At 39.6% G+C, this 11123-nt stretch overlaps 1 protein-coding gene across 1 annotated transcript; it reads right to left on the minus strand.

Annotated features, from left to right (window-relative positions):
- LOC109840225 (ATP synthase subunit d, mitochondrial-like) lies at positions 2372 to 3476 on the minus strand. Its single transcript, XM_020408787.1, has 2 exons — positions 3189 to 3476; positions 2372 to 2527 (listed from the first exon to the last, which is right to left on the minus strand). The coding sequence occupies exons 1-2, from the start codon at positions 3360 to 3362 to the stop codon at positions 2393 to 2395; spliced, it is 309 nt and encodes a 102-aa protein (XP_020264376.1). The 5' UTR covers positions 3363 to 3476; the 3' UTR covers positions 2372 to 2392.

Consider the following 11123-nt stretch of genomic DNA (forward strand, 5'->3'; position numbering starts at 1 on the left):
GTAAACAATGTTTTATCAGATAAATGAACTAATTAGTTCAAATATCACTATCATCTTTGTCACAAAATCAAAATTGGTCAGCGCGGACTAAACTAAGAAAAGGGCAAAGAATGTTAGGATATACGTCAATAAAAACGCCTCAAACGGAGACGCAATACACACCTAAACAATTTTAGAATCACAAAATAAAAACACAAATTCAATCATAATACTCATAGATATAACGTGGTTCATTCTTATGGAGCTACTCCACATGCAACGACGACGCTCGGTTCTTTTATATTCTAAAAGAATTATATCAAAGAGAACACCCTTTCTTCATCAAGATACACTCCAAGAATTCTCACAAACTCTCTCATTGATATTAGGAAAAACTCTTTATTTTTTATTTCTCTCACTCTTGTATAAGAGGAGTTGTTTCTGGATGAATTTTTTCTTAAGAGTTTTGGGTCTATTTATAGTGTTTAGAAAAACACTATGCAATAATAGTATAATATAATTTCACTATGCAAACAAAATTTTCGGTGCCCATAAACTTGTTGTGCACGGCGCGGAAGCCAAACAAACAACCAACTATGATGCTTTGAGAAACCAAACCAACAAACGCCGAGAGAAAGACCAAACAAAACACAAACACCAAAGTTTTACGTGGTTCGGCAATTGCCTACATCCACGGGGCAAGAAGGGGGGTGGGTTTTCACTAATAGAGAAGGAGAGTACAAATTGAGATTACAAATCGCTCAAACGAACCAACTAATCTCACCAACAAATCTCTCAAACTCTCAACCAATAACCCTAACAAATAGCTCAGAAAGATCTCTCTTTTCTGTGCTCCAAAATCCCCAGATTTTCTCCTACAAAACCCTCAAATCGTATTGGTATTTATACCAAAACAGAAACCCAAACAGACTGCAAATAGGAACTCTAACTTTCCAAAAAACCCGTCATAAGTCGACTTAACAGTCTGCATAAGTCGACTTGGCAGAGCGAAAAACAACAACTGGAGAAGAGATCATAAGTCGACTTATCAGACCTGATAAGTCGACTTGGCAGAGCGAAAACCAACTTCAGTAAATAATAGATTTGTTTTTATTTATACTAACTAAATTGTGAAAATATTGAACATGTTCGATATGTATTCAAGAGACAATCTGAATTCAAATACAATGGATCAAGTTTAGACATACAATTAGTTCTTAGTGCGCTCGAATTGGGTTATGGATAGCTTTACGTCTTACTGTACATGGATATGTATGTAATAGGTACCCGACCAAAACATGGCTCATTGCCACCCCTACTTCTATCAAGTGGTATTAACTTTCTCTTCAACAAACCCTACTTCTATCAAGTGGTATTAACTCTCTTCAACAATTTAATGTAACCCAAAAATTTTTATTCTAGTTAATGAAAAAGCAAGTTTATGGATACTATTGGAGACAGTCCACATTTAATATAAAAATTCCAATATTCCACGATGAAGAAGCAAATCATGTTACTAAAACGAAGCAACTTATAAAAAGAAATACTCTTAAAATTGCATAGTGCAAAAAAATTGTCAATAAACATGCACATGAATTTCTTAAAAAAGTTAATATGCAGATGATTCACACCTAAAAAGACATCGAATTAGTCTCGTACATGGAGTTGGCCAAGGAAAGAACATCTTTCTCGGCATATTCATGTGAAATTATCATATAATTTTCATTGTCTTCTTGGTGAACTATAACCCCAATAAGCGAAAAATTCGTGAGAAAAAAATGTGCTAGAGAAAGGGAATAACCTTTTTCTACTATTTGGTTCTAAGAGTCTGAGACGGGATAATGTTTATTGTCATGCCTCAATAGAAATTCAGAAGGGAATACCTTTTAGTTAATTATCCGCATCTTGAAATTTGAGAACTGACATAATATCTCAAAATTGGAGATTAAACACCACCTTAACTAGTCATTCTGATGTCTGATGTTTCACGGGTCAAAGATTTGACTTCTAAGTCTGATGCAATGCACATTAATATTCAGTATTGAAATGGATGAGCTCAGCTGCACAAGCTACATTATTCTGCTAGACTAGTGGCACTAAATTATTTAGCCACGTGGAAAGTTAAATAATCTCATATTTATGCGGTAAACATGTACCAAACTTTATTTTCTAAGCCTCTAAAAGCGAAAACCACTAAAACCAATAAATATATGAGATACACATTGCAATATTAGTTAATGGAAAAAACCCTCCTAAATTTATGTTCCACTGTTCAACTGTTAATACAAATTTGCAACAGCAGACATGGCTGCATATTTGTTACTGCATTACAAGAATATATTCTATTTTAATGATAGGAAAAATTTCATAACACAATGTCATCGTAAAATCCAAAAAAATTGAAGAAAAGTGCTCAAAGAAAAACATAACAGAAATCAAACGAGAGATAAGAAGGACGAAACATACTATCAAAAGCTTCTTTATACATATCCACCAAACGGGAGCCAATTCCTTTCCTGTAATATTCCCAGTCAATAGGTTGAGGTTCCTACATGATTAATGAACACTCATGTCATTAGTCTAAGTGCAAAATATTAGCATAAGATAAACACCCACGAAACAAGAAAAATCAACGGCGCCTAAAGGGTTTTCATCTTTTTTTGATAGAAATAATACTTTTATACAAGCAATATTGTAGTTTTGTCACAATCTAAAGAAATATTATTTTTCTTTTGTATCTCATTGTAGTTTTGATTATACTGATGTGAGGAAAATGTGGACTTTTACACATATTGTGACACCCCTACTACAAATTCCTGGCTCTGCCACTGGCTCGGGTGTATATTTCAATCTAGACCACCTTTGGGTATTGAAGAGAAGAGGAAAGCAATACATCTAACATGAAAAAACAAATAAAATGAATCATAAAATGATGAAAAATCAGATTCAAACCAATTAAGATAATACTTGGTATCCACCCCGTGCCATTAGAACAAAATTTCTACAAGATGCAAACTGGCTTTGGCCGATTAACAGTGTAGAAAGACATAACTTGAAATAGCACTCCATTTCCTAATGACAGCTGAACAATTGCTCACGGAACGGCTTAAGATAGAAAATGGTAGTAAATTTTCTATCTCCGATCCCTCAAAATTTCAACAAATCGAAAGCTTGCAAAACCCTAGATCCGATCAGCTGAGGGTTTTCACCTGGCTGAACTTAGTCTGGAGTTCGTTGTTGACCTCATCGAAGGCTCGCCGGAGGTTGGCGTACTCCTTGCGAGCCTCGTCGGTGATGAGGACCTTGGCCATGCCGTCCCAGTCGATCATCGACCTCGCCGCCTTCGCCGCCGTCTCCACCGCCTTCTTCCCGCTCCCGCTCATCTTTCTCTCTCTCTCTCTTTCTCTCGAGATCGATCGATCGATCGATGAAAGGATTGATTCGATTTATTTGTTTATTTTGGAAACTTTTATCGTGAGGAGAGAAATGGGGGCTCGAGCTAGGGTAACAGGCTGGGGATATAATATGGAAGGTGTAGGTGGGCCTTTACATGGGCTGTTTAAGAATGCACAGGCCCAGAAATTTAAGCATTGCCCCTTTTATTGTACAACATTTTAAATCAGTGTAAGCAGAATATTAGTCTAATCACAAATAGTAGATCACGTGATCACAGTCTAGGTTAAAAAAAATATAACAGCATAAATAATTTATTTGATTCTCAAGGGTATCATGTGGTCACAGTCTGGGCCTTTACACGGGTATTATTGCTGATGTAGCTTCTATTGGTTTTCATTAATATAAATTCCATTTCGCTTAAAAAAATAAAATAAAAACAATATTATAACAGCATAAATAATTAAAATACCAGTATAATAGGTATAATTTGAGTACAACAGTTAAAATATTAGTGTAATCAAAGTATTTTTCCAATTAAAATTTCAATAAAATCACGAAATTTGAAATGTATACCAGAACACTTGCCCGCTCCATTTTCGGTATGGGCACCTTATGTGAGCTATCAGTTACTCAACCCTCCGACCCAACCCCTCAAAAAAATGAAGTTCTTTTTCACTAGCCTCTTCTTATTTCCTATTATCTTCATTCATGTGTTTGATGGGATTTACAGAAGAAAATGCTTCCGGAGAAAATGGAAATATTCTGCTTTTTCTTCTTCAAATATCAGTTGCATATAAAGAAAGTTGACAGTAACTTAGAATGAGATTTCAAGTAAATAATATGTTTTTTTGTTAGCATAGCAGCATTTTCAAACATCAGATACAGACAATCTTCCGCCCTAACAAACAATGTATACGGTAAAGGATTAGAGGAAAGACATGAATGAAATCCACACAAAAAGTGAGAAATAACTTATTGCGAGCCACCCCCGAGAAAAAAAAAAACTACTGCCGAGCCTCTTCCGTTCAGGAAATTGAATTCTGGACATGAACAAACTGTTGTGCACGGCGCGGAAGCCAAACAAACAACCAACTATGATGCTTTGAGAAACCAAACCAACAAACGCCGAGAGAAAGACCAAACAAAACACAAACACCAAAGTTTTACGTGGTTCGGCAATTGCCTACGTCCACGGGGCAAGAAGGGGGGTGGGTTTTCACTAATAGAGAAGGAGAGTACAAATTGAGATTACAAATCGCTCAAACGAACCAACTAATCTCACCAACAAATCTCTCAAACTCTCAACCAATAACCCTAACAAATAGCTCAGAAAGATCTCTCTTTTCTGTGCTCCAAAATCCCCAGATTTTCTCCTACAAAACCCTCAAATCGTATTGGTATTTATACCAAAACAGAAACCCAAACAGACTGCAAATAGGAACTCTAACTTTCCAAAAAACCCGTCATAAGTCGACTTAACAGTCTGCATAAGTCGACTTGGCAGAGCGAAAAACAACAACTGGAGAAGAGATCATAAGTCGACTTATCAGACCTGATAAGTCGACTTGGCAGAGCGAAAACCAACAATCCAGAACAGAACGTAAGTCGACTCATGCACCAACATAAGTCGACTTACCATAAGTCGACTTATGCCTGTGCATGAGTCGACTTATGACCAAAAATCTGCTTTTTCCAATTCTTCTCCACAAAACTCTCTGTGCATAATTACTTGTAGGGGCCGCCACCCTTTTTTTTAACATTTGCGCGCGGCTGCATTTGGCTCACAAAGAAGACCTTGCCACTAGAGTTGGAAAAAGAGGATTGCGTCTCTGATCAGCCACCATTACGATTTCGGCTTTTCCTCTCAAGCACAAAAAAATACATTTTGTCGGGACCACAAAGATGGGTTGGTCCCATTTGGATATGTTGGAGTTATAACTTAAAATTTGATTTTGGAGCGGGGAAGTTCAGTCCCACATTGGATAGGAGATGAGAATGAAAGTTGTTTATAAGCCGTCATTTTCTCTCCTATGCCTAGAAGGAAACATGGGTTATGCTCCACACCACACACGCGCGCGTTGAACCGGCCCGGGCTCGGGTTCGGGTCGGGAGGCGCGTGCCAACGACCTACACACACGAATGCAGCTCCGCATTGAGGGGCCCTTAACATTTTAGATTTTTATTTTTGCAAATTGGAACAATTAAAATATGTTAAACATTTAGCTGTGAGATTGGTGGATCTAAACGGGCGCGAGATTGGCGGATCTAAACGGCCGCGATAATTGTGGATCTAAACGGACGCGATAATTGTGGATCTAAACGGCGGTTTTTAACCTATAAAATGACCTATAGCTGCAAGGGTTTGAAAAAACAGTGAAAAAAATCACATCAGTTCTTCATTCTCTCCTCTTCTCGAATTACAACTTTTACTGTTATTATTTTGCTGGTTCGCTGAAAGTCGAGAAGAGTTCGCAAAGCCTTCTTGAAGCTCGTGCTGACGAGAAGAGTTCGCAAAGCCTTCTTGAAGCTCGTGCCGACGAGAAGAGTTCGCTGAAAGTCGAGAAGTGTTCTCTGAATCCACAAAGAACGATCTCCGAATCCACAAAATTTCATATTCATGAAGAAAATATTAAAAGAAAGTTTTTATTAATGAAAAGTTATTCTAATTCATGGGGTTACATGACTCTTCTTAAATAGAGAAACAAATAACACTCCTAGTAAGATTAGAATTACAAAAAAATAGAAAGTATGAAATCCTACCGTAAAAAAACTTCATATAATAAAGGAAACAAATCATGAATCAAAATTAAATTTGTTTCCTAATCTAATTTAAGTCTAATACTAAATTTATTTCCTAATCTAAATAGACTCTAACTTTATTACTAAAAATAAATTAAAAACTAATTATTTTTGGATTTCAGTCACAACCTCAGCCTCTATGCTAATCTATCTCTGATGATCCTCATCTCAAGAATCTGGTTTCTTCGATCCAGATCCTTTATCACGAAGCACTCGGAGAGACGCCCTTTGAGTTCCTCAATGCAGGCCAAGTCAGGTCCAGCAATCAACATGTCATCAACATAAATCAAGAGTATCACATAGGATTCACTATACCTCTTGATGAAGCAGCAGTGGTCTGTGTCGCATTTGAGAAAACCATTCTCCTCCATAAAGTTCTCAAACTTCATGTACCACTGTCGCGAAGCTTGCTTCAGGCCGTACAAGCACTTACGCAGGCGACACACGAAGCCCCCCTGCCTCGTTCCTCGAAGCCCACTGGTTGATGCATATAGATCTCTTCCTCCAAATCTCCATGAAGGAATGTCGTCTTCACATCCATCTGCTCTAGATGAAGATCTCAAACTGCCACAATGCTCATCACAGTCCCGATCGTGGTTAACTTGACGACGGGAGCGAAAACGTCAGAATAGTCTATCACTACTTTCTGCACATAGCCCTTCACTACAAGCCTCGCCTTGTAGCCTCTCCATCCATCGGCTTCATCCTTGACCTGATAAATCCACCGATTGTGAAGAGCCTTTCGCCTTCTTGGAAGCTTTACGAGCTCCCAAGTCCCATTCTTCGTTAAGGATTTTATTTCTTCCTCCATGGCAAACTCCCACTAACCCCGATCTTTGTCAGTCTGTTATACCTCCTCATAGCTCTCTGGCTCACTATTATCAGTCAGGAGAAGATAAGACTTAGTGGAAAGGTACCTTTCTGGCACCCTCGGATTTCTTAGAGCTTTGCGAACTACGATTGGCAGCTCTGCCGGATCCTGCTGCTGTGCATCCGGCACGTTCTCTTGGTCTCTGTCTTCAATGTTGACAAGTATCTCATCGTTGTCCTTATTGTCTGTAATATCTAGGAAAAGAGGGGGAGATAGCTGACTCTCACTCACCTCTTTGGTCTTGTACACCGCATCCTTATGCAACACGACGTCATGACTACGCACCACCTTGCGCGCATCAGTACCCATACTCATCTCCTCCATAGCCGATAAAATAGAGCTTCTTTGACTTTGGATGAAGCTTTGATCGGTCTGCAGGATTGGTCATGACATAGGCATCACAACCAAATACTCGTAAGTACTCTAGCTTTAGTTTCTTTCCGGTCTAAGCCTCTTTAGGTATCTCATAACTAAGAGCTACGGATGGCCCACGGTGGATCATGTATGCAGCAGTATTCACACCATCGGCCCAAAAATTCTTCGGTAATCCGGAGTGGATCCTCATACTTCTGGCACGCTCCAAGATAGTGCGATTCATACGCTCCGCCACTCCGTTGTGCTGAGGTATGCTTGGAACGTTCTTTAGTCTCCTAATCTCATGGGATGAGCAGAAGATCTCGAACTCTTGGCTGCAATACTCACCTCCATTATTACACTTCAGACACTTCAGCTTATTACCTGTTTTGTTCTCCATACAGGAAAGCCACTTCTTGAAGATGATGAAAACATCTGACTTGTGCTTCAAGAAGAACACCCACAGTTTTCTAGTAGCATCATCAATAAAAGAAAAACACCAATTTCTGCAGTTTTGAAGTCGGTCCGGTCTTGTTGAAGTTCACCTTCTTCTGTTTGCCTAGGATGTAGTTCTCACAGAAAGTCAGATCGATCTTTCTTAGACCCGAAAGCCTCTCTCCCGCGGCCATAATCTGCATCCCCTTCTCGCTCATGTGGCCAAGTCGTCGATGTCAAGTCATGCAGTCGGCGGATGATGATGATGCGTGTCCTGCAGCAAGCAAGCAGTCGATCTTCCCATTAGCAATGTGGAGAGACCCCTGGCATTTGACGTGTGCTACCGCCAGGGCACCCTTGGACACCTTCCATCTTTCTTGCTTGAAAGATACTCTGTAATCAGAATCAGTCAGTTGCTCGATTGATATAAGATTCCGTCTGAGATCTGGTACATGCTGAACGTCGTTCAGCGTCAATGTGGTCCTGCCTTCCATCTTAAGGGTACAATTTCCCTTTCTAGAAACCTTGTAAGGTTGATCATCGCCTATATAGACTGTCCCCAAGTTCTTCTTCACGAACGATAAAAATAGTTTTTGCTATGACGTTGCATGGAAAGATGTGTCGGAGTCAATGACTCACGCATCACTCTTGTCTTCAAGAGATAAGAGAAGTGCATCTGAACCCGTCTCGTGCATGAGATTGGCTGCACCATCAGCCTGATCATCCCCTGCTGATGCTGGAACAGAAGCTCTGCAGTCCCGTACAAAGTGACCCTTCTTTGCACATCTGAAGCACTTCCCTTCACCGTAACTATACGCGTTCGGCCCTTTAAACTTCCCTCTGGACTTTGATCGGCCTCGTCATCCCCTACCCTTCTTCTGTGCATGTCCTCATGCCTCAATATGCAGAGCACTCCCACTGCTAAAGGCCTCATCTCCTGAGACTTTGCAACGAGATTCTTCATCTAGAATTGCCCCAATCACCGTGTCGAGCTTTATCTTATCATTGCCATTGGCGTTGCTCATCGCCATCACCAAATTCTCCCACGAATCTGGTAGACAAGAAAGTAGCAGAAGAGCTTGGATCTCATTATCGAACTTGAGATCCACTGCAGCAAGCTGTTGCACCACAGCCTGAAATTCGTTCAAGAAGTCCGCCACGCGAGCTCATTGCTGCATCTTTAGATTGAATAGCCTCTTCATCAGGTACACCTTATTTGAAATAGACGGCTTCTCATATAGCGTCGCCAAAGCCTCCATCAACTCCTTAGTGGTGGTCGCATGTGAGACGTTGTAAATCACATGCTGGTGAAGGTTGATCCTGATGGTGGCAAGTGTTTTACGATCGAGTACCTTCCATTTATCGTTGTCCATCTTCTCAGGTTTCCCCTCCACTCCTTAGAGGGGTAGGAAGAAATCCTTCTTGTACAAATAGTCTTCTATCTGCATCCTCCAATACCTAAAATTTTGACCGTCGATGTAGGCATAAAAAATTACCTATAGGTTCTCGCGCATAGCTCGGGATGAAAAAAAACGATGAATGTTACTATCTGAGTCAAGGAGGATTATCTGAGTCAAAGAATATCATCCGATATTATAGAGAAGCTAAAAAGCACATGAAGTAAGTCGGCGAAGCGTACGAGTCTGTGAAACACGCTAAACGATAAAGGAACAACTCAACCGGATGTTGTGCTTCGCCCACAAAAGGGTAAAGTACCATGTGTGTCTCATCCATTCCATGAGTGTCTAGTCTATGGGAGGTTGTAGAGCTCTTCGTAAGCTTTTCAACGCATCTTGGATCATCTCATTCCGATATCGGACGAGGGAGTTAGAGCTAAAATACACGAGACAACACAAACTGTCTCGGAAGTACGAGACAGTCGCAACTGTCTCGGAAGCCGAGATAGTCACAACTCTCTCGCACCAAATCTGAAGAAAGACGGTACAAACTGTCTCGGAAGTGCGAGACACACAACCCTGTCTCGGCCATAGAGTTGCTTACAACACGTTTTTTGACGGTTTTTTGGCTTCATAACTGCTTGAGATCAACCATAAACGTGGGGAGACAGTTACTAACTAATATAGACCCACTAACCTCATAAAAATATGGTATTTAAGTAGTGGGACGGCGGTTACAAAAGGGGGCTAAGCATTTTTAGAGCAATTCCAAGAAAAGAGAGCAGAGAGGCTATTACTTGAGCAATTAGGCAGAGATTTTTAAAAGACTTTGGGAGAATTTCAAGAGTTCATCTCCTTCCAATAATTATGAGGTTCCTTAAGATCTAAGCTTTGACTTGATCTTGAGAAGAGTGTTCATCTTACTTCGATAAGATATTCACTGAAACTATTCTTGCTTCTAAACGAAGGAAGAATCCCCAAAGCCTTTACGATTCAATCAGAATTCGTGATTCGGTGGTCCACGGGCTAACGCACCCCTGGCACAGGCAAAGATCCCGCACAAGCAGCGATCCAAACAACGATCATGCGTTTGTTTCTAAGGAGCTTGTAATTTAATTTTTGTTGTAAAGAGTAGTTTTACAAAGTACGAAGCTCACTCTTTTGTATTCATTGTAATCGATAAACAGTTATAATGAATTCTACAACAGAACTTGTTCCTGACGCAAACAGTCAAAATTTTCAATCCGAAGTATATTATCTTCAACTATAGATCCCATGGCGAAAAATTCTGTCTTTTGTGAACTGTATTTGTGAATAGTAATAGTACTTATGAATAGTACTATACTCGTGAATAGTATCCAATGCCTTTAAAGAGTAAATGATAATCTAACTTATTTTCTGATGTTGAGGATTCACTTTTAGTGGTAGTCACAGAGAACACAATAAGAAGATATATGTACTCTAAGTCAGGCTCTGATACCAATTATTAGGATATAGCTCAACAAGAATGCCTCGAACAGAGACGTAATACACACCCAAACGATTTTGGAATCATAGAATAAGACACAAATTCAATCACAGTGCTCACAAATATAACGTTGTTCACTCTTACGGAGCTACTCCACGGTGCAATAACGACGCTTAGCTCTTTTATATTCCAAAAGAATTAGATTAAAAAGAACACCCCCTCTTGATCGAGATACACTCCAAGAATTCTCACAAACACTCTCCTTAATATTAGAAAAACTCTCTATTTTTTCTTTCTCTCACTCTTCTATAAGAGGAGTTGTTTCTGGGATGAATTTATTCTTAAGAGTTTTAGGCCTATTTATAAACACTATGCACTAATAAAATAATAAAATTTTTTTGTGCAAACAAAACTTTCGGTGCCA

This window comes from Asparagus officinalis, chromosome 5 (assembly GCF_001876935.1).
Source record: "Asparagus officinalis chromosome 5, Aspof.V1, whole genome shotgun sequence".
NCBI classification, from domain to species: domain Eukaryota; kingdom Viridiplantae; phylum Streptophyta; class Magnoliopsida; order Asparagales; family Asparagaceae; genus Asparagus; species Asparagus officinalis.

What these genes read in the sequence shown, in the direction of transcription:
- LOC109840225 (XM_020408787.1), bottom strand. Translation starts at nt 3,362, where the DNA reads ATGAGCGGGAGCGGGAAGAAGGCGGTGGAGACGGCGGCGAAGGCGGCG. An exon ending in TCCAGACTAAGTTCAGCCAG is followed by an intron (nt 2,528 to 3,188) that starts GTGAAAACCCTC and finishes TTAATCATGTAG; the next exon opens with GAACCTCAACCTATTGACTG.